The sequence below is a fragment of the Caloenas nicobarica genome, chromosome 1, assembly GCF_036013445.1.
Source record: "Caloenas nicobarica isolate bCalNic1 chromosome 1, bCalNic1.hap1, whole genome shotgun sequence".
Taxonomy (NCBI): domain Eukaryota; kingdom Metazoa; phylum Chordata; class Aves; order Columbiformes; family Columbidae; genus Caloenas; species Caloenas nicobarica.
The window spans coordinates 60,979,283-61,003,461 of NC_088245.1; the positions used below are offsets into that span (position 1 = coordinate 60,979,283).

Consider the following 24,179-nt stretch of genomic DNA (forward strand, 5'->3'; position numbering starts at 1 on the left):
ACGGGAGCCCCAAGGTCCCGGGGTGTGGAGAGCCCCTATCTCAGAGATGCTCGGGGAAGAGAGGGAGCAGGGTGGTAGCGAGGGGGTGGGGAGGGAGGACAGAGGCAGATAGTTTGGGCGGGGGGGGGGAGTGTAGCGCGGGAGAGAGGGACACTCCGTAATCCAGCAGGGCAAAGCCAGACCCGTCAAAATGTTTGCGGATGTTTCATGGGAAAAAGCATCATTTTATAGAAGCCCTGATGGGAGAAATGTCATTGATAGGCCAGCCAGCCTGATGAATGGCTGCTACTCAGATGGGGATGTGGCAAGGCTCAATGTGAAGCCCATTGTGATGCTGTTTTGAATAAGAAAAGCTTTCCTCCAAAAAGGGGGGCCTTAGATCTACGCAATCCCAACACTTCGACTTCCCTCTTCTATTAGAGCATTAGAAACGTTTTTCTTATTTAAAGTTCCAGCGGCCTTTCCACTCCTCCCTTCCCTTCCCCAGCCCCCACCCAAGGTCCTTGGCTCATTACAGCCCGAGATCAAAATTGGCTTAGATCTTCAAACGGGCACTAGGTTTGGGGTTGTGCTCTTTGGGGCAGCCGGGTGTGCGTGCAGCGCCGCAGAGCTCCCCACCTCCTCCTCCTCCTCCCGGTGGGCTCTGGGTTGGGATCCTTCGCGGGCACATGGCGTTGGAAGCTGCACAGCTTCCCAAATATCTTGTAAGCTTAGTTTATTGGGGCGGGGGGGGGGGAAAGGACGATGTGTGTGGGTAAAGGAAGAGGCGGGAGTGAGGGGAGAGAGAAATTGCCAGCGTCTCGGCGAGCGGTGCTGGAGTCGCAGATCTGCGGCAGAGACTCCCCGTGCGTCTCCCTGCGGCCCCGGGGGGCGAGGGCAAGGCGGGGTGGGGGCCGCCCCGCCACCGGCCTTTCTGCCAGTGGAGAGCGGCTGTCCCGGAGAGCTTTCCGTGGGACCGGGGGGAAAGCAGGAAGGGGGGGATCCCGATGGCCAAGAGAAATGAAGAAGCAAACGGGTGCGTTTTCAAACTCGTGTTCCCTTCCAGATTTAGACCGAGGATCCCTTTTTGGGTTAGCACGTAGCGGGGGGAGCAGGGGGCAGGACGGAGGCTGGAAAAAGTTGCTTATTCTGCATGCGGTTGTGTGTGCTGGAAGTGGAAGTAAAAGTGCAAAGCTAGGGCTCTGATAAAAGTGGCTGGTTTAGGGAAGGAAAAGCTGTGATTAGAATATGAATAGAGCTCCAGGAGAGGAAGAGAAAGGGGGATTATAGCTGAATTACTTTGACCATGGACAGAGCCAACGTTTTCCACTCTTCTCCCCCTTTCCCCTCCCAACACCCAGACTACCCCCCTTCCCTCTCCCCTTCGGAAAAGAAAAAAAAAAAAAAAGGAAGAAAAAAAAACCCGAACCACCAACCCCACACAGCAAAACAAGCGGCGAGGTTGCTACAGAGGAAACCCAGCGCTCCGCTGTGCCTTCGCATCCCCGGGCGGGCCGGCAGCGGGAGAGCCGGCGGGTCGGGGCCGGGGCCGGGTGGGCATCCGGGGGCGGCCGGGGCAACTGCCCCCCTGCCCCTTAGGCCGGCTTTTGGCGCGGGGAGCCCAGAGTGCCTGAAAAGGAGGCCGGTAAAAATCATAGCGGGGTGAGACAGTGCAAAACCGAGCCCGCGGCTGGCGGCAGCTGAACAGCGCTTGAGATCGCGTCAGGGAAGCCGGCCTGCCCGCTCTGCCCGCGGCGGGGACGTGCCCGGAGAGGAGGGAGCAAGGCCCGGGGGGGCTCACACTCTCCTCCCGCTACCCCCATCCCACCAAAAAACAAGCCCAACCCATGGCAAGGGCTGTGCTTTCACCCCACTGCCATGGCTTTCCCACTGGGGAAGAACCACCTCTCGCTTCCTTCCACCACCCGTGTGCTGCCGGGCTGGCTCTGCTCCAGGCGGCACCGCACCGGGGCCCCGACGGGGCGGGCACGGCCGGCCCTGTGGCCGCCGAGCGTTCCCTCGACGGCGCGGCCCGCGGCTCCTGCTGCCGGCGGCCACCGCCCGAGGTCCGCTCCCCCCCGCCCCGGCTTTCTCCGCCCGCGACTCCTCGGGCCTGCCCCGGCCACCTGCCCCGCGGCGGGACGCCCTGACACCGGCCCCCCAGCCGTGCCAGACCGGCACTCCTGCTCTCCCAGTGCGGGGGACAGGCTCTGCCCCGCCGCCAAACGCCCGTGGAGGCCGTGGGATGTGTGAAGCCGGTTTTGATCACCAACGCCAAACCAGGGTTGTTCCCCGTCCTCCCCATCCCTCCTTTTTTTTTTTTTTCTTTTAATTTTTTTTTTTTCCTTTTCCTCCTAAGGCTTTACTGTGGAGTGGTGCGAGTCCTGAGGGGAGCCCGTGGGGTGAGGGGCCCTTGGGGCCTACCTGCCCTTTTTGGGGTAAGCACATGCCCTGCAGTGAAGCAGAAGCATCACGAAAAACATGAGGGACAGACGTTTCTGGCCTTGAGCAAGGCTCGTCTCTGAGGCATCATGAAATCAGCGCCAGCTTCAAAAATTAGGAAATGCTGACAGGGAGCTGTCTGTAAGCAGGGAGGTTACCTGGTGCCCAAATGACTTCCAGCCACAGCCCTGGCCCTGCGGGTGGTTACTGCCCTTGGCAGCCCCGCGGGGAGGCTGAGGCACCCGGACCGGGCAGACAGCAGCCCCCGGGCACTTGCCACGGCTCCCCGGAGAGCAGAGGTGTGTGGTCCCACAGGAGAGCAGCCTCAGCCTGACTTCTGCAAGTGTCGGACACTCACAGGGGCAGCTGCCGGGTCTCCATCGTGAGTGCTCTGCGGGTGTGGAAAGCCAGTCATCACCAGTTTAAAACAGAGATGAGCAAAATAAAAATACGGGGCATGTGAACATAGGGATATGTTCTTTCTAGGGGGATGAGAAGGATGGGATTTAGCACAGCCTGTATGTCTAGAGGCCTGGGCTCTTCTTTGACATGACACAAAGATGTATGTTCTCTATAGGTGATGATGCATGGGCAGGATCACCATCAGCACTTCTGTTAGACCAGAAGTACTTGTTGCAATCTGCTTACTCCCTGTCTCTCCAGATGGGTTCCCATCTCCACATTTTTGTGGAATACGCCAATGCTGTTGTCTTCCTGTTCACCTAATCCTCCCTCAGTGTGCCTGGTCTCCTTGGTGTACTTCGACAGTTCAGTCATCGTTACTTTGTTTTGCTTAACTTTTTAAAAAGCATCTCGTGCTTCTGGATATCCCATGTGACACTTAATAAAAGGCTGTACTCTTCTGAAAGTGTGGAGCATCTCCTCCCATGAAAACCAGGTTTACTTAATGTGCTACAGGTTGGAAGTTTACAGATGGAAGCACTGCAAGCCACTAGCCTTTATTGAAAATGTAGGCTGCAGGATTTGATTTTATATAGAATATAAGAGAGGTCTTGGCAAGGATGCAAAGAGCATACAATTGGGAATTTTCACTCCAGGTTCATGCCTATGCAGAACATCTACAAGCCATAAAATACACAGTATAACCCTACACTGCATCAGCTGATGTGTTTTTAGTGGAGCGGGACTCTGTTGCTATTGTGAAAGGAACACCACTTTTATTCAAGAACGAATACGACCTTGTACTGGTGCATGGAGAGAAGAGCAGTGTCATCAAGGGAACAGAAGACACATTCCAGACTGCATCCGAACTGCCCAACACCTGGATGTGAAGCTGTCATATCCTTTTAGATGACCAACTGGTTATGAGTTTCTTTTGATGGTTTAGCAAAGCAGAGGCAGGCAGGAGGAATGACAGTTCATATCAACTTGTTGCCCAGATAATTTGAGCTCTCTCAAAAACACCTTTGCATGACTGTCTTCCACTCTGTTGCCCATTTTGCCAATAGGCCGCGGCCACAGAAACTTGTCTTGCCATAAAAAGCTGCTTATGCTGTTACTAGACTCTAAACATCAGTACTAGACTCTGAGATAAATATTTTGGTGGTAAACACCAATAGGAGGTTTTCAACGAAAGAAAATTGTCAGCACAAGAACAAAAAAGTATAAACTGTCATTAATATTAGCTAGAATATCCAAGGCAACTTTAGGCTGAAGTTCAAGAGAAGCATAGACTAGCAGGGACAAGAACCTGCATTAGTTGCAGAGACAAGTGTGAATAGCTTGTGAAAGAAGCCATGTAAAATGGTTTTCTGCAACATCATGGATCTGAGTTCAGTGACTCGGGGGATGTTTTTGGATCCAGCGTATCTCTGCGCAGACTACAAGATTGCTGGCAGCAGCCAAATACACAGTGACACTTCATGATTTTCGCAGTGACTGCAGTCTGTGAGTCGTTCCATATTTTCTTACTTGCCCAAGGCAGCAGCTTCTGCCTCTCAGAATGAACATGCAGTTATGTCCACCCTCCTTCCCAGTTCCATTCCTCCATTTCTGCTGGGCAAATCCCTTGGAAGAAACAGAGAAGGATCTTGTTTCTGTATTAGCTTCCCTTTCCCACTTATCTTTATTATCAGAACAGGAAATGTTAAATTATTTTACGTATATTAACACTCACGAGGAACCTACACATATAGGTGAAGGACAGGATATGGGGTAAGCTGACAGACGACTTCTGGAATCAACTCTGTGCGTGTGCTCCGGGAGCGTGATGCTGACAGATGCAGGAATTGGAAGAAGAATATCAAAAGGCTGCCTAGGTAAACACGTGCACTGATTCCTTCAAAAGGTTTTAATTGACACAAGCACTGAGAGAAAGTGGCTGGGGCAGGCACATATGCAGGTATCTGGCAGAAAACAAGCAGAACTGAGGCATGCGAATGGTGGATCGCACGTACACTGGGCAGGGGGCACCTTCTTTTTAGTTTGAAAGAAAAGTAACATGAATTGCAGCTATAGCTTGCTGTAGCTACAGACAAGTCTGAAGCCGAGTTTTGTTGAAGGTAAGCATAGGTCAGCCTTAAATGATCTTTTTTTTTTTCACTAATGTTTGTGAAAGGAATTTTGCTCAGCTCCAGTTCGCAGGTTCATGGAGAAGTGCAGTGCCGGTGTTGCCAAAACGGGGGCCAGTAAAAACATCTTTTTCATACTGGTCAGTTTCAGCCTGCATGGAGGAAGGGAATTCACTCTTCTGGGTAGTATTGATGTCTGTACAAGTCCAGAAGAACCTCTGCCCCCAGGGCTGCTCCCCAGAACGCTCGGCCTCGGGGACTCTTTCTGAGTATGAGAAAAGGGCAAGCAGTCATCGATTTCTGAGCTTACACCAGATTTAGCTGGCTTTTGTTGTGTGTGGCTGGTACTAGTTACCAGAGGATTTGTACTGTGTGTTGGAAGAAGAGCCAGCCCTAAAAGCTATTATAGACAACAGACACAGAAAAGATCCATTCCAGACTGCATCTAAGCTGCCGAACAACTGGATGTGAAGCTGTCATATCCTTTTAGATGACCGACTGATAATGAGTTTCTTTTGATCCGCCTGGAGCATGGAGAATTACCTTCGGTGCCTGCCTCTGGCTGGCAGGGTGAGGCCTGAATACAGAGTTAAGTTTCCAATTCGCTAGGAGTTCAAGGGAAAACCATTTCCATTATTAGAACATAAGTTTCTCAAAATATTAGAACTTTACTGTCTAGCACACTGATTTATTTTCTTAGATTTTGAGTTATTTTTCTGTTTACAATGTGGTGTTGTTTGCTAAGTCTGAGTGGACAATAACTACCATGCACTGTCTGGAATGGTAAAGCATATGCATAGGTCAAGTAGCTCCCCAAAACTCATGCTAATGAAAAGACAAAGGCTCCGCTGCAGTTAACAGCAGGGAATTGCTTTTGTTTTGGAAGTAACATGCTGTTTATGTACTGACTGGGAGGAGGGGCTAAAGACATTCACAATGAAGCTATTGGAAAAAATACGTGGTCATTGGAACCACCTCAGTTGTACCTGCCTCAGGAAATACACAAATGAAGGGGCAGCTGTAATTAGCAGAAATATATGATTGTTCGAGGTTTTTTTCCCCAGCAGCAAGATGCAAGAGCAATGGGCTGCTCACAAGCTTGGAAGAGTCTTTCAGTAGATGGAAGAAAGGCCCAAGTCCGTTTACAGGGTATCCAACAGAAAACTGTGCTGTTGACTTCAAAACTGGAATAAAGCCATATAAACCACCTTTTAAATATTTCAACTGCAAAAAAAAAAACCCTCTGTATTGGCTCTGACCCAGGTTTGGAAAGCTCAACTGAGAGTTCTGGCATTCTGGAATGCACGTTCATACGTATGGAAGGCAGAAAGGGTGTATTTGTCTCCTGGGTCCATACAGTGAGTTCTTAAATGATTGCTGAGAGGAAAAACTGATCCACTGGCCAATCATGCAGTCTTTGCTACCTGGAAGAAGAGAGTCTGACTAGGGCTATGTACACATGGCAGAGTAAGGCTGACAGAGCAGCCAGTCCTTACTCCTGTGCCTCTCTACCCCATCCCAAAGAAAGAATTACCCCACTGAAACTGCTTATTCCAGGCTGAGATGAAAACATCTCATGAGAAGGATGAACCAAAATCAGAATTTGGGTTCAAACATGCTCAAGTTTCTAGCAGCGTTTAGGTCTAAAACATGGATCTGTTTTCTGGGCTCCTGAGCTTCAGGCACGGAAACTGGAATCCAGATCTTCGCCGTGCCTCGCACACGTTAAGCCTCCCAGCACTGGTCCAGATAACAGCAAAGAGTCACCATCTGGCTGGGTTTTACGGTTTGATGAAGTGCTTAGTTTTAAGGCAAGCACGTGTCTGGCACCTGGGGACTGCAGAGTCCTGATCCCAGTTCTGGCACCGTCTTCCTGTGGCCCTGGGCAGAGGGAATTCATCGAGTGCCCCAAGGCCCCGCTGAATCAGTGATGGGCTGTAAAACAATCCTCAGCTCTGCGCGGATGAGAGGCCTCTCGGCAGCGCTGAGCCAGCCCCGTGTCACGGACCAGAGATGCTTGTGCCCCCCACACTGCTCCTGCGGTCACCAAGGGGGGCTGCAAGACAGGGAGGCCAGTTCAGGGCTTGTGCACCCTCGTGTTAGGGCCATCCTCGCCCTCAAGAGCCTCGAGACGAAGTACAGACATGTTTTCAGCCCCTCTAGTTCTGTTTTACAGCTGCACGACACCAGTGATTCTTGCCATCGGGCTTTACAGGTGTGGGCTGAGCAAGGCTCACAAACCCATTTTCAGATGCACAGCACTGTTCATTAGTTTGCCATTTGTTATCACTAACCAATTATTCTTCAGTCTTTTTAGGTTTTGAATTATGACGTACTCCCATCTTGCTATAAACCATAGATATTTTTCTGTTTACATTAGAAAACCTGAGAAAAGGCATACGGTAATTTATCATCATCACGATGGGTCTGTGTTTTTCACTGGTTTTCCTCCCTGTTTAAGCAACAAGTAGGGAGTCCAAAGAACTGAAAGCTGTCTTACAAAGAAGCTTCAATTGCAGCAAACTCTTAATGAGATATGGACATTACAAACAAAACCAATTGTGCTTAGTGGGAGTCCTTTACTTTCCGCATCTTAAAATTATTAAATCTCAGTCTGCCTATATTTCATATTATATTCTCTTTGAGTGCCAAAATTTGCCGGTCTGGTTTCATTCTTCTTTAGAGTTTGTTTTTTTTAGTTTCTAAGTTTGGAAACATTTACCTTAAAAAAAAAAAAGTAAAAAAAAACTTGTAAGGGTTATGTAAGTGATTCAAAGTGAGGCTGTTTTGGATGTCAAGAGGATGGGACCAGACTCCTTTCAATGGAGCCCAACAACAGGGTGAGGGGCAACAGGCTGAGGCACAGGAGGTTACATTTAAACATGAGGAGAAACTTCTTTCCTCTGAGGATGCCAGAGCACTGGAACAGGCTGCCCAGGGAAGCTGTGGAGTCTCCTTCTCTGGAGACATTCAAGAACTGCCTGGACACATCCCTGTGTGATCTGCTCTGGGTGAACCTGCTTTAGCAGGTGGGTTGGACTAGATGATCTCCAGAGGTCCCTTGCAACACACACCATTCTGTGATTCTGTTTTTCTGAACTCTGGACAAGTGACCTATCTTGCCCACAGTTCAAGAACTGGCTAAAAGACCCATGCTTTGCTCTGCCCCACAGCATCCTGCAGGTCAGCCCTGGCTTCATTCTGTTTCTCACAACAGAAAAGTAGAGCTGGACATGTATGGCATTCGAAGGAGTAGCTTTTACTTAACATCTTTGTTTTGCAGTGAAATAATAGCCTTGAACACTGAATTCTAGACCTGTAAATGCTTCTTACCTTTTAACAGCATTTAATCCTTTATCTGCAAAGTAAATGGCAACTTATACCATATGGAGTTAGTTAGGTATCTCTTCCAACAGCAGCGCACACCTCTAGCTTATCTCAGAAAGTGGACTGTAATTGGCATTTCAGCTGGGACTAACACTAGTGACCTTCACACTGAATAGCACTTCTGGAAAGGCTCTCCTGGACACTAAATACAAGAGATAAAGAAGTTGCAATGGAATAAAAACTTTATGGCAGTTTTCAGGCCACAGCTCCTTGTGCTAAAGGCTTAAGATCTTGTCAGGTGTGGTTCAGATTATTGTATCTCTTTCGGCAATTTGACGGAGTCAGGGCAGGGTTGATTTAGGCCAGTCCAGTGACAGCAGTAGAGCCGTTAGCTGACGTAAGACCTCTTTGTGAAGGCATTCCCTGTATAAAAAGGGGGAGGGGAACTTGGCTAGGAAGATAATTCAAAGGGCTACAAAGATAAGGCTCACCAGAGGAAAGCAGTGTGAAAGCTCTGGGGTTCTGAGAATCTATCTTAACCTCAGCAGTCCATGCGTCATAATTTTTCCTGGCTGCAGTAGGATTCCTTCTTTGAATCGCCACTTGGACCAACCGTATTCCAGGAATCCAGAGCTGTTTGTTCCATTTCTACTGCTGGTTTTGTAATGCTTATTCCATTGCCAAGAGATTACTTGCAGGTGTCTATTACGATGGAACATAGGTAGCCTCTTAAAGAGAGGCAAAAAGTAAAAACCAGAGTTTCAGCTCAGTTCTGCACTTCAATAAGCCTCTGGCGCATGCACAGGCTTAGGTTAGACCACAATGATGTGTGAACCAAACTGAGGTAAGTACCACCAGAACAGTTGAGAGTGGGTGACCCTCACTCACTGCCACACGTCTAGTTTCTATGTTCTACTGGATCCATCATTGCTAAGGCTGCCCCTTTCTTCCTAAACTTCAGCTACCGCAGCGGATTTCCTTCACCCTCACAAAACCCTTCATCCCCACGCTTTCATCAGCTCAAGGCAAACTAGCTGCAAGGGGTTGCACACAGAGCTGCTTTCAATAGGGTTACTCAGGAGCACACTCCTTTGCTCCTCCTCCCTCTCTGCTATGCCTGCTTAAATTTCCACAGGTGTAACTGTACACATTGCTTAGTCTTTAATGACCTCTAGCTCCAATCATCTAACCTGGGAGACCACTTAGGAGCGGACTAGCTGGCAAGAACACTTGATCCTCAGCGTAGTTTCCTTGATCCAGGTCAGAACTTTCCCCCACCAGCAGGCTGTAGCCTTGGAGGCTCACTCCCTCTGCTGGTGCACTGAGCCTCAGCCTAGCAACCTCCAAGAGCAAAGGAAAGGTGGTTAATTTGGTTGGGGCTTTTGGTTAACTTCTTCCTCCAGTTTGAAGCAGTAGGTCACTTGCTTGTAACTCTTTATGAATAACCCAGAGCTGTTCAGATCCTGGTAGAGGTGCTTCACGAGCTTTTCTAATCCAAATGTGCAGTGTTGACATTTGTCCAGTTAAAACAACACCACCCACCACCAAACCAAACCAAAACCAACCCAAAGCCAAAAATACCCCTATCCCTTCAGACTTGATTTGTAAGCCCAGACACAAAACCACTAGTTTAAGTATTTTGGTGGAAGCTTAAAAAACAAGCCTACTCAGGCCGATACTCAGCTGTGCTTCTTAAGCAGCAAAGAGAAACAGCAGCAATGTGACTGCAAGAAGTGTCAGGATTAGCACGCACAGTTCAGCCATATGAGGAGCCAAAGAGCATTTCAGGGCTTCCAGATCATAGGCAGTGTTCTGCATCCTCACTGATCTACAGTGCTGCCTTTCTCTGAAGCACCTGAACATGCGCATACTTTGTCTCAACTTCAGTGTGACTACTCCTTTGCTTAAAAAGTTAACCACGTGCTTTGCTGAGTAAGGGCTAAAGTGTGTCTAGGGTACTAAGTGACTCTTAGTTCATCCACTGCTTTAGTTCTAGGCCTTAGATCTCATGAAAAAATTCAGCTGTTCCCTTTCTAAATCCCTTCAGGTCATTTGAACCCGCTTCACTGTCAATGGAAGATTTGTTGTGTTGTTGTTGTGTGGTTTTGGTTTTTTTTTTTTTTTTTTAAGTTTTAGCTATGCCCATATTTAAAAAAAAAAAAGTTCTAAAGTCCTAGGACAGCACACACCAGTACCTAGTGTTTGCAACCCATCTTTTCAGGGCTTTGGGCCAGTGTATTATTAAATGTACTATACTCAGTAGGAATTGAATGGATATCTGTAAGCTGTATCATACACTTGGTGTGTATACAGTTACCTCCCTTGAACTTCATGGAAACTGTCTGCGTTTAGCGGAAAGCAGACTGACTGCATAGTCCCACCATTGCTGGCACACAAATGCACCTGCATATTGAAATCCCACTCAAAATGTCTGATTTCAAGTTCTTGAAAAAGTAGTTTCATTTCTCTAAGCCTGACACAATTTAACAAAATTATAACGCTTTAACAAAATGCTTTAGGAATAGGAAAATGGTTTAGACATAATAAGAAGGCTTTACAACCATCAACACATATTCAGGTAATATTATTTAAAACATTTATTAGTCTTTCATATTCCACTGGTCTGGAAAACATTTTTAACCTCTATGAACAAGATGAGCATTCAGCTCGGTTCAAGTCCTAGCCCAGAAAAGCACTCTTCAAAACCGAGCATGGGGTTGTCTGAAGTGAAACAAGTGCTTTGCTGGATTATGGCCTTATTCCACAATTCCCACATGTCCTGTTCACTCAGACTAATCAAGCCTTTCAGAACTGTTCCTAGTGTATTTCACTGACAGTCTCCCCTGTCAACTTAAAACCAGGTAGGATATGTAAGAAAGATTTCTTACACTATCTTACACTTCACTTCTACCCACTCAGGTTTTAGAGTTATTCCTGTTCACCAAAAAAAAAAAAAAATCTTCCAGTGATATATGCTGGATTTAAATTTCTGTAAAGTACTTCTTTCTATCTTTTTCATTCATTGTACTTAGCTAGCTTTAGCCTAGGGATGATGTTCATTGACTGCAGTTCTTGGAATAAGAGTTTGCAGGCATATGGTATGCGCAGAGAAGACACATGACATGATGATTTGCAGTAGTGGCACCTAGGGAAACAAAGGAAAAAAAAAAGTCACAGTTGGTACATAAATGAAGCTCTGGAGAAAAAAAAGTCACCACTATCCGCTGGTTTCTTTGTCCACCTGCATTTAATGACTGGGTTCAGTCCCAGAAGGAGCTGAGTGCTTGACACAGTTTAGCGCTTAAGGAAGTCATAACTTTAAAGCCCCTCAATAATGTGACTGAAATCAACAGGAACTTGATTTTAAACCTGCACTTTTCTTGGAGGAGAATCACAGCGCCCAGTAGCTAACAGGACTGACTTCTGCTTCTTCACCACTCATGAAACTGCCAACACAAATTCAGCATTGCATAATGAGAGAAAGGAGGTGAGCGAAGCTAAGTATTTCTGCAAACATGGTTAACGGTCCAGTTTCTGTCTTATATACATGTCACAAAAGAGCAGCAGGAAGAAAGAAGGTTAACACTTAGGTTTTTTTCCTTATATGTAGATTTACCCTATAATGTCTCAAATCAGTATATATTCCCACCTCAGAAAAGAGGCATCTCTCATCTTACGTTGCTGTGTGAACAGCCAAAGCTTTAGTTGAGATGGGAAGGAAGTAAAAACTGCTTTACCATATATTATTTGCACTCTTCACTCAAATAATGATCTTCAAATTCTGGGGGAAAGGGATTTTTTGTCATATAGATATAACCTTGACCATAAAAGGTATAGATAGGCTGGGCACTCAGCCATCTTTCCAGTATCAGGACCCAAATTCCGTGGTGGTAGCAATTGTTTAAATTATTTAGTTTCATACTTTGTACACACAAAGGAAATTAAAAATCTTTCTTGTAAATATCAGTTTCCAATCTCCGTATTTCCTCATTCTCCTGTATATTCCATCTTCCGGTTCTGGAGAGTTGAGAAAGCCGGGCCTTTGGGAACACAGAGTACTCAGCTCTTTTTTTTGTTTCTGTGTTTCAAATTTGTGTTTCTGCCATAAAGTCATAACAGTGTGAAGATCCAATTAAAGAAGAATTAGCAAAATTCCTACACGCTTCTGTGGTACAGAATGAGACTAAGACTCAATATCTATAAGAAAGCCAATGCTTAGTCACTTGTTTCTGTTACCTATGAACTTGACCTAGAGCACGTAGAAGTCAATGGGGACAGGTCCAATAAAGTCGGTGTTAATAAGATTCTTGGTTATGAGAGTTGGCATTAGTTTTACAGGTGCTTTTTCAGACACCGCTACTTCTCTTTTACAGACATACCAAAAGAACATGTTGAAGAGCTGGTTATTTTCCAAGAGAACTGTGGTTGCCCTGACCTCCACATGCTCCACACTTAGGGTATTTTTTCTTTAAACCAATAAAGTTGTCAACCAACAGTACAGAAGCCTTAATTACATTTCTGCAGTTCATGATGAGGAGTGAAGCTTCACTTCTTCCCAGTAATTGCTTTGGCTTTGTCTAAATCTGACTACAGGCAGTAAGAAGGTAATAGACTGAACTCGCTGTTTGCCTGGAACAGGCTTCTCCTGTAGACACCGTTACACAGAGGGAATGTTACAGGCAACATGCCTTTAAAACAGAATAAAACTGCAGATTTATAACTACTCCCCTAGTCCAAATGCATAGGGATAGGCACATTCTTGTGGTGGGAGGAAGTGACCTAAACAGGAGCCATTTTCTGATGATAATACAGTGAGCAATTGTTCTCAAAAGAAGCAGCCTTGCAAGCCCTGGAAGCCTGATGAGGCACAACTTTTCTGCTATGAGCAGATGTCTGGCACCTGATTACAGCTATTAGGGACTGAGGACTGACTACTCACTACATATTCAGGCCCAAAGCTACGCAGTTCTGGGCCTGCTTTGTATTTGGATGGGGATCTCCCCCAAAGGTTAGGGTGCAATAAGCACAAAGCTCTGTCAAACAGAGATCATAGAAACTGAAGTACTTGAAAGACCATTTGGTACCAGAATTGATTCTAAACTGGACAGGAAAAGGCAACTGTGCCAAGGCTGAATCTGGACCAGAAACAAAATTTTTCTTTATGTATATATTAAAATGCTCAGACTTTGGGGATTGGAATACCTTTTTATCATCATAAAAGGACCAAATTCTGATCATTGCAGTCAGTGGAGGACTGCCCCTGAGCACCTGTACAACAGCAAAGTTGGAAAATTTGCGTAAAACTGGTACGTCACAGTAAGTTTATACTGTATTTTGTATGGGGATAAATTCTGTCACTGCCACAACAGTCCCCTTCCCCTGTGAAAGTACCAGATCAGGTCGTAACGCTGATGTGGTGTTACTGTCTTGCAGAAAAACATCCTCAGTGGCTAGTCTTTGTCTTGGAGGAAGGGTTCATCTTCCTTAAGACAAGTGCCCTTAACGCTGGCCACCAAACAATATGTTCCTAAAAGGCTTCTTGCAGCAATGTCTTATTAATGCCAGAATCACTGCAAAGACCAGTTTAGAAGTTTCTCTTAATGACTTGGTCTCTACTGTGATGCTCATTGTAGAGCCACTTGCTTCAGCTACTGGCAGACACAGCATATCATTTAGCAGAAACTACCTCTTATTGATTACTCTCACACATCAGACAGCTTTTCACAGAATCAGATTGCAAGAATGTCTGGCTCTGTCTGAGAGAGCACATTCTTTCACAGTTATTTAAAGAGTCACTAAACTTTGTTACAAACCTCAAAATATGAAATATACTAACCACACCTTAAAAATAAAATCTAATGCTATTTCTGAAGTTCAAATTCCTACTTCCTGTGGTCTCTGAAAATCTTCAAGGACCGCTCTGAAAGCCAAGGTTCTTATTAAAAATAATTGAGCTACATCTGGACATGAGTTTTTTTGTAAGGCAGTGCTTTACACAGTTAGAAGTGGTTGGTGGCTTGACTTACAGCATGCCCTTCCTTTCAGACAACTTCCTTCAACTGTTATTTGCGTTGCGGTAGTTTTAAGAGACCTGGATCAGAAAAAGGCCTCACTCGTTACATACAGTGTACACACACTCCAGAAGAGCAGGACTCTCAGAAATACTGGCTGCACAAAAGCCAGTAGGACGATGCCCAACTAAACCTCACCAAGTGTGAAGGGATGCACAGCGCAGGCCTCGTCTCTCTGGATTTCACGTGTGTTTACCTCCGTCTGAACTTCTGCTCCACAAGGAGCCAAACTGCTGCTGTCAGCAGACAAACGTGGCACTTGGTTTCTGGCCAGAAGCCATGGGCTTCAGAAGAAAGGGCTGACCGAGGGCAGAAATGGTAGCTGCCACTTTTACATATCTAGGAACTGAGAACATGCCTTGCTTTCCTACTTCATTGTATCATGGGGGAAAAAAAAAAAAAAAAAAAAAAATCATTCTCGAAGCACTGAAGTGAATAAAGTCCAATTTCCTGCCTCACCCAATAGATTGATACTGATACCCAAGATGTGGCAAGTTTCCGACAATATTCTTTTGAGGTGTTTAGAAATGAATCTTTCCTCACCTTCCAACTCCCCATCTTTCCCTGACATCAATATTAGAGTAACTTGGAAGTTGAACTTGCAGAGTTTATTTTTTTCCTCCCTTTGTCATGGGATTCCAGGTCACCTGTTTTCACAAAGCATGCAAGAACATTGTATCTCATAAATCCCTATTGGTCTCACAAGTCTGTTTTTCTGCTTGGCTAAAACAAAACCAAAGCTAAAGCAAAACTTTTCCCTCACCTTTAAAGAACAGAAAAAGAAGTTTTCCTATCTTCTAATAATAGTGGTGTATTTCTAGCATGCTACAGAGCAACTTTAAATCTAGCATCTCAAAATTACTGTAGAGAAAAGATGGTCAGAGCAAAGCCCATAGTGATACACATGATGAGCTCCACATAGTTTAGACATCCAGTTTTATGCTTCCCCTACACGGAAAACCAGTTTGTTTGCAGGAGATAATCTCAGCACTGGCTTAGGACCCAGCGTAAGACAGCAAGACCATCAGCTAGTCTAGAGATAAGTTTCTTAGGGACAAGGCAGTTGGGCAGAAGCTGAATTTCCAACCAGGCAGCTGCTTGTCTCTCAGGCTCCAACATGGGACTGGTGCATTTGCCCGATGCTTCAAAGAGGAGCTCCTTGTTTTACAAGGCTACAAAGCAAAAGGCATTTGGGAGAGGCACACTGAAGAAAGTGGTATCCATGCGATTATGAACGCTGTAAGCTCAAGACCAAGACAGCAGGACATGTTGCTTTCTTCTCCCATTCTTCTGTGCCCACTCTCTCTCTTCAGCCTTGCGAGGTTCAACAAGTGATTGCACCAGGAAGATCTGCGACTAGCCTAGCTAGTAATCTCATTTCTGATGTCAGAAGAGTCAAGTACACTGACACAGGTATTTTCCCCTTTTAAAAAAATAGCTGATAAACAGGACTGGGTATTTGCGAATCCCTTGCAAGGGTGGGAAGGAAGGCAGCAGACAGAGCGAAGGTGATCTTTCCCACAAGGACGGCTGGCTGTGGAAGACAGTATCTGTGCTTCCACAACAGGAGAGAACCCAGTCCATTGACTACACACTCACTTTAGTCCTAACTTCAGTCAGACCACAACAAAGAATCACCCCTGTCACCAGTTTTCAAACTACCAATTTTGAATGTTGACACTGGTTTTGATTAAGGTGCCTGGGGCTGTTAATCAGTGCCTGTGAAGCACTTTAAAACTGATACGCACTATAACCAAAAGCAAAGTTCTGTTACATAGAGGCATGTTTAATCTGCACCACTTTGCTTTATGTACCTGAAGTCAAGGGTTTTTTTGAAAATATAAAACATGTCACATGCACAAAGTGAGGAGGGGACACTGTGATTTACAAAAAGCATTACAGTTAGACAACTTACCAGCCTGAGTACCCCAGCAAGCCACACTGCCCACAAACATCCACTTCAAAGGCATCACTTGAAATCATCAGTCTCTCCAACAAAAGCATGCTGGCTCCATAACCTATCAAACAATCCCGTTCCATCTCTCCAAGACGTAAACCACCATCTCGGGATCGACCTTCAGTGGGTTGCCTTTGAAATAAATATTTGAAAAAACGTAGTAAGTATTCGAGAACATGCATTCTACAACTCTAGGAATGGCTGTCTTCGAACTGTAGGACCAGTACAGGATCAATGGTCTTCAAACTGTAGAAACAGTACAGGATTGATGGACAACAGCATTCTACAAACCAGAGCTGCTGATCTCGCAAATGTGTTATTCAAGTTGAAGCAATTCATCTTTGCTCCTGCACTAGCAATACGGTGCAGTTCTGTGAGTGGCAACTGCAGCGTCAGGATGCAACTCTTTACCTCAGAGCATGTAGCCCAGTGAAAACTTTAAAAAGAGACTGAACAGTATCCAAGATAATCTGGACACAGGTTTGGTACTCTTTTTTGATGAGACATTCATTATAGTTTGTAGCTAACAAAATGAAACAATATTCAGCAGCTAATGAATGAATCATCAAGCTGATGTTTCAGCTGAACTACAGCTAAGACTAAATTCTTAAAATAAAAGCATTTTTGATCTGGGAGAGAATACCAAAACAAAGCAGCAAACAAGTAGTACACATATTACTAACTCATTATTGAAATCCTACTTTTTTTTTTTTTTTTTTTAAAGTAACATTTGTCTAATTTATTCTTTTCATGTCTTGTAGTTAACAGACTGATTTTTTTATTGTACAAGTTCCTGGTTTTCTAGTTCCTCAACACAAATCAAACTCTCACTTTTTGTCTGGAAAGACTTCATGTCCTCATGGTGCTAGAGGAAAGTTTTAACAAGCAGTGTAAGTATATGCTGAAGATTTTGAGGTAAAACAGCAAGATACAACATATTGCTTAACAATATTATGACTATTTAAGCCTTTTTTTTTGGTTGGACAGTCAAAACTTCAAATATATTGCCATACTGCAGTTTCATACAGTATCAATGCTACTCTCGTGTACTAGCGCAATGCAGTAGTACTTAGGTTGCAAATATTAGCGGGAACTATGAAGCAAAACCAAACTCTAATTCCTGAAGCACTAATATATTGCATGCATTTTATTAAATACTTCAATCTTAGTATATTCTCTGAAGCATAACAGCAAAGAGAAGGAATAAAAAATGTTATTGGCCATCACAAGAGGCTCTGCTGCCCAGTGAAACCCCATGTTTATGTGCTGTTTCTGATACCTGCAGCAGTGTAACCCACCTAGAATACCCTATGGCAGATCTGGCCCATAACTTTTACAGTATACTTCATTTATATTATTTCAAAGAATCGAATTAGTTAAGCATACCACATAGATTAAAATTTTTTTTTTTTGCCAATTTATTGCAACTCAGAGAAAAGGATTTATAAAGCCTTCAACATCTAATCATCTTCTGTAACAAGTATTAAAAAAATATACCTAATTACTAGACCAAAATATCTTCTAAAGATGCAAGTTGTACTTGTTTTTAAGGGAAAGTAGTTTGCCTTAGTCTGACCACACTGAAACCTTAAAAATAATCTGCTTGTAATTTAAACCATCCTTTTCATTCACATAACCTTCTATTTTTCCCACTGTTGGGAGAATGGATAGAAGTTGTTTACATCCTGATTAAAATCTCTCTGGTCCCCTCCCCAGATGATGGCACCAGCACAGTTCAGATGCTGTTTGAAAGGACTAACCCTGTGCTGAATGCAGCTTCTCTTCTGAAGTCCCAAGAGGCAGATTTTAAAAGCAGTTGGGGTCTCCAAAGATTTGCTGTGGTGCTGTAAATGCTTGAGTTCCTTTTACCAACTGACTTGTATAATACATTAGTTAATGCACAAGCCTGCTTTCAGAAGCGTCACCAGGTGCTGCTCCACAGGATAAAATGCCAAAATAGCTTCATTAATGTGAGCCCAAATAAAGTCTCAATCCAGTTCAGGAAGGATAAAACATCTTAAAAAACCATGGGGTCTCAACTCCAGCCTTTTAGGAGTTGATATGTCATGGGTCTTCCAGCAGATATGGGATGAAGATTTCTAAGGCAGCTGAAATCCCATTAAAACAAACCAAAAAACCAAACACAAACCAACCAACCCCGCCCCCCCCCCCCCCCCCCAAAAAAACCCCAAACAACCACCCCCCTCAAACCAAACAGAACAAAAAGCTCAACCAAAACACAGAAAGCACCCCAAAATCAAGAACCCCAACCTCAGTCTTAAGCTCCTGAGTGTTTCATTCCCACTGAATGTCAAGATGACCTCATTTAAAAAAAAGAAATCCCTTCTCCCTAAAAAGTAGTTTTCTGAAGTATCGAAAATTTCAATATTGAGACTGGGCCTTTGAAAAGAGTCTGTCTTCTGCTCCCTAAGTCAATTGGATTTTTCTTCTGGTTCACATGAGTTTGAAAATTCCCCACACCAAGGGTTGTTTAAAATGTTAAAACAGTATTTGTAAAGCATTTGTGCTTCCCCTTTCCCTCTGTACGTGTACACACACACACTGCAGCTGTTGCTCTGGGCAACTACTTCCATTCTTTATTCTAAATTTAACATTCTGAAAACAAAGCAGACTCTTGAAAATAAGATTGGGAATATCATTAAAGATTTTTTTGTTTTGTTTTTAAATACGAAAACTATAGAAAGTTCTTAAAATTCCTAAGTGCTCAATAAAATGCAGTGAAAAAATAAGAAGTAAAAAAGGAAGGCCAAGCGGTCCTTATACTATTTAACTGCTGCATTTAGAAAAAAGCATAAACCAACTACCTTCAGTGTTTTTAAGCACATTAAGAATCTATTGGCAGTAATTCTGCATTTTCTGGAAGAACAGTAGGTTCAGCTTTATGGCCCTGCCCCTTGTTTCATTGACCAGAGGAGGGAAATAAGTGTACCCCCATGAGCAAGAGCAGGCCTCGTAGGCCTCAGCACATGTCCCTTATGCCTCTTAGGGAAAACCAGTGGCTAATTCGAACTGGAGTCATTGGCTGACACACGGATCTCCAAGAAGTGGAGTATTACCTGGACAAACACTGTTTGAAGGAGGAGGGGGTGCTCTGCTCCCAGAGCGCAGAGAGGAGCCCTGACCAAGGTCATCACGTTACGCCCCTGCAGTACAATAGGAACTGGCATATCTGATAAGTTCAAAAGACACGCAGGTGGCAGCTCTGACAATGTCCATCGAAACAACTATGCATGCAGAAAAGCTTATATTGATCTCTTGTGAGGAAAACTAAAAGCAGTTTATCTATTAAAAAGATGTAGCAGGACTGGGTATCCAGGCAACACCATATATAGAACTAGGTTTTAAATTGTCAACTAGTCATGGCAAAATAAATTAAGTATTGCATTTCATTTAACAAATACCAATTCAGAGGGCAACATCCTCGTGTTTTTTGACTGTGTTGACAAAAGAGTGCTGCTTTGCAATTCTATTATAAAGTCTTGTTTTAATCAGAACAATATCTAGAATCAGTGACGTTCAAAGAACTCAAGTCTTCTGCCTTATTCCAGATGGAAATACAGTTTGTCAGCTAAGGTACATTTGATATAGAATAAAATGCATTTCAAGACAACGACAGCCAAATTCCATGTTGGAAGTTGTTAGAGAATTACTTTTAAAAGTAAAAAAAAATGTTAGAGGCAATCTATTCTTCAGGAAGTGCAATGGATGATAAAACAATAGTGAGTATGAAAGCTGGCAAAGCAGACTCTCTCAGCAGAGGCGACGGCAATAACAAAAGTTTAATTAGTTGAGGAGAAAAAAAAGAAAATTCCTAAAAGACTAGTCAAGAGGCAGCATAAATTGAACATTCACTAGCTTTCCTGAAAGTCAAATAAAGAGCCCCAACTACATAGTATGATGCTGCTGACTGGAACAAAGAATTCAAAGAAAGTAAGGGGTGGGAGAAATCACACCACCATCATCTTTACATGTAAACATTATCTTGACTTGGGATTTAGGTTTCATTTAAATTCAATATCTCTAAACAGTTGAGAAGTTGGGGAGACAATACAAGAGCAGATGAAGGGATTTGGGTAAGCCAGGAGCTCCAGCAAAACCAACTGTGTGCACCATTAGCTAAGACAGCGAGTTTTCATTTTCATGTGAAGCACCAATACCACGACTAACACACTGAAGAACAGAAAATGGGGCAGACGACCCATTATTTGGGAATATTACTTATGTTCATATTGGCAAGCAGGTGTGGTAGGAAATGATGGCTGTGCTGTCCTTGCTTTTCTTAATGTGGCTGGGGGAGAAGTTCAGACAAGAATTAGAAAAACTTTTCATGATTTCTCTCCCAGTTTAAACACTGGTATTTACTTCCATGGAAAGTGTGAGACTTCATTTTGTTCTAGAGACACCAAGAGGTTGGAAAGCCAGAAGTCATAGGAAACGTGCAATGAAAAGCGAGAAAGATACTTCCGTATCAGGTACAGCAGAGACCTGCCTCTCCATTCTCTAATAGCACATCCACAGGTGGAAAAGTGTGCCTGTTAAAGAGGACAGACTTGCTAACTTGTTGTGCAGGCAGATAAGGCAAGAAAAGTGGGTCAGCACATGGTAAGAGGCATAAAAATAAATTAAGAAGTAAAGAACATGAATCATGCTTGTTACAGGGAAGAGCAGGGCAGTATAGACATGACTCTGTGCTTATATCTCAAAAACAGTACAAGAAAAGAAGGTCAAAAAGAAGAGTACCACCACGCAGCAGATGAGATATCAGTGGTGGACATGATAGTCCAGAAAGACTGGTACAGGACATTTAGAATAACCTTTGCTAGAATATTCAAGACTAGCTGGCAATTAACTTTCTGCCAAGATTTAGCAAATAATCCTACTGTGCTGGAGGGAGGTGGACTAAGCGATCCACTAGAAGCCTCCTCAAAGCAAAGTCTGTGCCACTGAACTGGTTTTTGTGAGCCAGGAATATCACCAATTCAGAACATGAGTGCAAGCAGCCATACAGCTTGGCCTTAAGAAGAAAAAGTAACATCAGTGAAAGCGGGATGCTTCAAATTGCCCAAAGGTCCAGATAATTTAATAAGCCCACCTCCAAGGGCTTATATTACCTATTACTCAGAATACATCTGCTTGACTTCAAAATTTGACACCAGACGACATCAACATGGTAATCAACCTTTTTGTTGGAGAGAAAAGCAAGTTCAGGGTTATTGCGATGATGATGACTCCAAAGGAACTGAGAACGTACATTTAACTGGGCAAATAAAAACTGAGATTTACTGCTGGTATCTCTGCAACTTTTGCAGTTTATTAGTGTGAAAGGTGCTATTCTCTTGCATAGTATTGGATGACAACCGTGGACATACAACCCTAAATTCAGTTTTAGAGTTGAATGGAAGAGTCTGCAAGGCAAAGTGCAGTATAGCAGAAATGCACATTTTCTGATGCTTGTTTGCACTACACTAGGGCCAATTTGCTTTGCCTTGACAGGCGAAGGCATGGGCCACATCGATATTAACCTGCTGAATACCAAAGGATGCTGAAATATTAAAAGAAATGTCTTCCTTGTACTCATACTCGATTTAGTAGAAGTACAAATGTTAAATTAAAAAAAAATCCTCCTAAAATACCTACAATATGAGCAATCTGACAGGAAAGGGTCAGAGTGTGCACAGTGAATCAGCACAGTATTTTCACCAACTGCTAACAGAAGTCTGAGAAACAAACTCAGTTTTGGATCACATAGAGCCCATCTGAACATTGAGAACAACCTCCTGCCAAAGTCTACTGTGAGGGCTTTTAGTCTGTAACAGTGTATTAACAGGTAATGGCATTTTGTGTCAAGTACCAAAAGGTAAACGAACTTTGTTTTATACCCATCAGTCAGCTGGACACACTTGTGAACATACACTAAGAATTCTCTACTTAGCCTGTAACAATACCTGGTGAGCACTGCTCTGGGTCCTCGAGCTCTCGCGTGCATTTTATCCAACACCATGTGCTTCAGCTTCTGGTAATACACAGGGCCAAAGTAGATATATGCTTCCAAAGGCTCACTAAAGGAATAAAAGAAAAACCACAACACAAAACCAACATTCAGAGTTAGAACATATTTACCTTAAGAGAGAGAAGAGTGTCGTGCACAGGACGAATTTGAAACAATTGTGAGTCCTAGAAAAAAGTGTTTGTTCTGTCAGGACAATCAGCCTGTAAACCCCACAGAGAACCCTCTTGAACAAAAGAGCAGTGAACTTCTAGCACCACGTACTCTTATATCCATTCTAGGGAGGAACAGGTTCCTGAACTCTGGCCATACGCTGTGCAGACATGCTGCTATAGCTGCAGGTACCTGTTTCAGCTGTACCATGTTAAGTCCATCTGTCTGTGCAGGAGTGTTTTCAGTAGTGCCATCAGCAACCGACAAAGACTGTAAATGCGTCAGATGCTGAAGAGTGACTTAAGGTATTTCTATTTACATTCCTTCACTCTAACTCATTCACACACACACAAAAAAAAAGGTAAGCATATATGTAAACAAATACATGCAGCATAAATGCTCAAAGCATCATTTTTAGAGGAGCACTTGAAGTAATCTGTGTTCGCATGGATAGAATCATAAAATCATTTTGGTTGGAAGATCATCAAGTCCAACCATAACCTAAGTCTAGCACTAAACCATGTCCCTAAGGCCCTCATCTACACATCTTTTAAGTACCTCCAGGGACGGTGACTCCACCACTTCCCGAGGCAGTCTGTTCCAATGCTTCATAACCCTTTCCATGAAGAATTTTTTCCTAATATCCAATCTAAACCTTCCCTGGCACAACTTGAGGCCATTTCCTCTTGTCCTGTCACTTGCTACTTGGAAGAAGAGACCAACCCCCTCCATGCTACAACCTCCTTTCAGGCAGTTGCAGACAGCGATCAGGTCTCCCCTCAGCCTCCTTTTCTCCAGGCTGAACAGCCCCAGCTCCCTCAGCCGCTCCTCATCAGACTTGTGCTCCAGACCCCTCACCAGCTTTGTTGCCCTTCTCTGAACTCTCTCTAGCACCTCAATGTCTTTCTTGTACTGAAGGGCCTAAAAGTGAACACAGGATTCAAGGTGGAGCTTCACCAGTGCCGAGTATAGGGGCCAATCACTTCCCTAGTCCTTCTGGCCACACTATTCTTGATACAAGCCAGGATGCTATTGGCCTTTGTGGCCATCTGGGCACACTGCTGGGCTTAGCACTGGCACACCATGATCCTGACAGCCTTCCCATCCATTAATTCTCCCTGTGTACCACATGGGAGTCCAACCCAAGGCCCCGGTGGGCAAGAGCCCTTCTGAGCTCAGCTGCCCCCGCAGCCCCGCTCGGCAGCTGCATTCACAGCACAAACGTCCCTGCACCAGCTGGCACCCAGGGCTCAGATCAGCTGGGTAAATGGGCTCTTGAGAATCATGTGTAGGCATCTGCATCAGCTTGGGAACATCTGTAAGTAGTACGGAGGGTGTTACTCCATTCTACGAGCTGGGCTAATGGCTAAAGATTTCTGTGTTTCAAACACACCCAACTCTAAGAACAGTATGAGCATCTAATGATCAGAAAGCAGCAGTTGAAAGCACTCAGTCATTTCCCAGCTACCACCTTCAGCACTAAGAACGACCAGATTTAACACAGACAAACCAACTCAGCACTGACACTGATTTATTTTAAAAAAATACATATGTGCAATGTAAAAACAAGCTGGAGACGAAGGTATTGAGCCTCCCATTCAGAGTCATTACTGACACAAAGGTAGTTGTATTCCAAAAGCTGCCTATTGAAGAAAATAATAAAACTTAACTAGACATTTGGAATTTGCAAA

At 44.2% G+C, this 24,179-nt stretch overlaps 1 protein-coding gene across 1 annotated transcript in view; it reads right to left on the minus strand.

Moving 5' to 3' along the window:
- Positions 1-10,858: 10,858 nt before the first annotated feature.
- POLR3B (RNA polymerase III subunit B) overlaps positions 10,859-24,179 on the minus strand; it is an 82,316-nt gene continuing 68,995 nt past the window's right edge. The window contains exons 26-28 of the mRNA XM_065640943.1: positions 22,274-22,387; positions 16,266-16,439; positions 10,859-11,424 (exon numbers count right to left, since the gene is read on the minus strand). Of these exons, the coding sequence (XP_065497015.1) occupies positions 11,295-11,424; positions 16,266-16,439; positions 22,274-22,387 (418 nt within the window). The 3' untranslated portion in view covers positions 10,859-11,294. The remainder of the gene's footprint in view (positions 11,425-16,265; positions 16,440-22,273; positions 22,388-24,179) is intronic.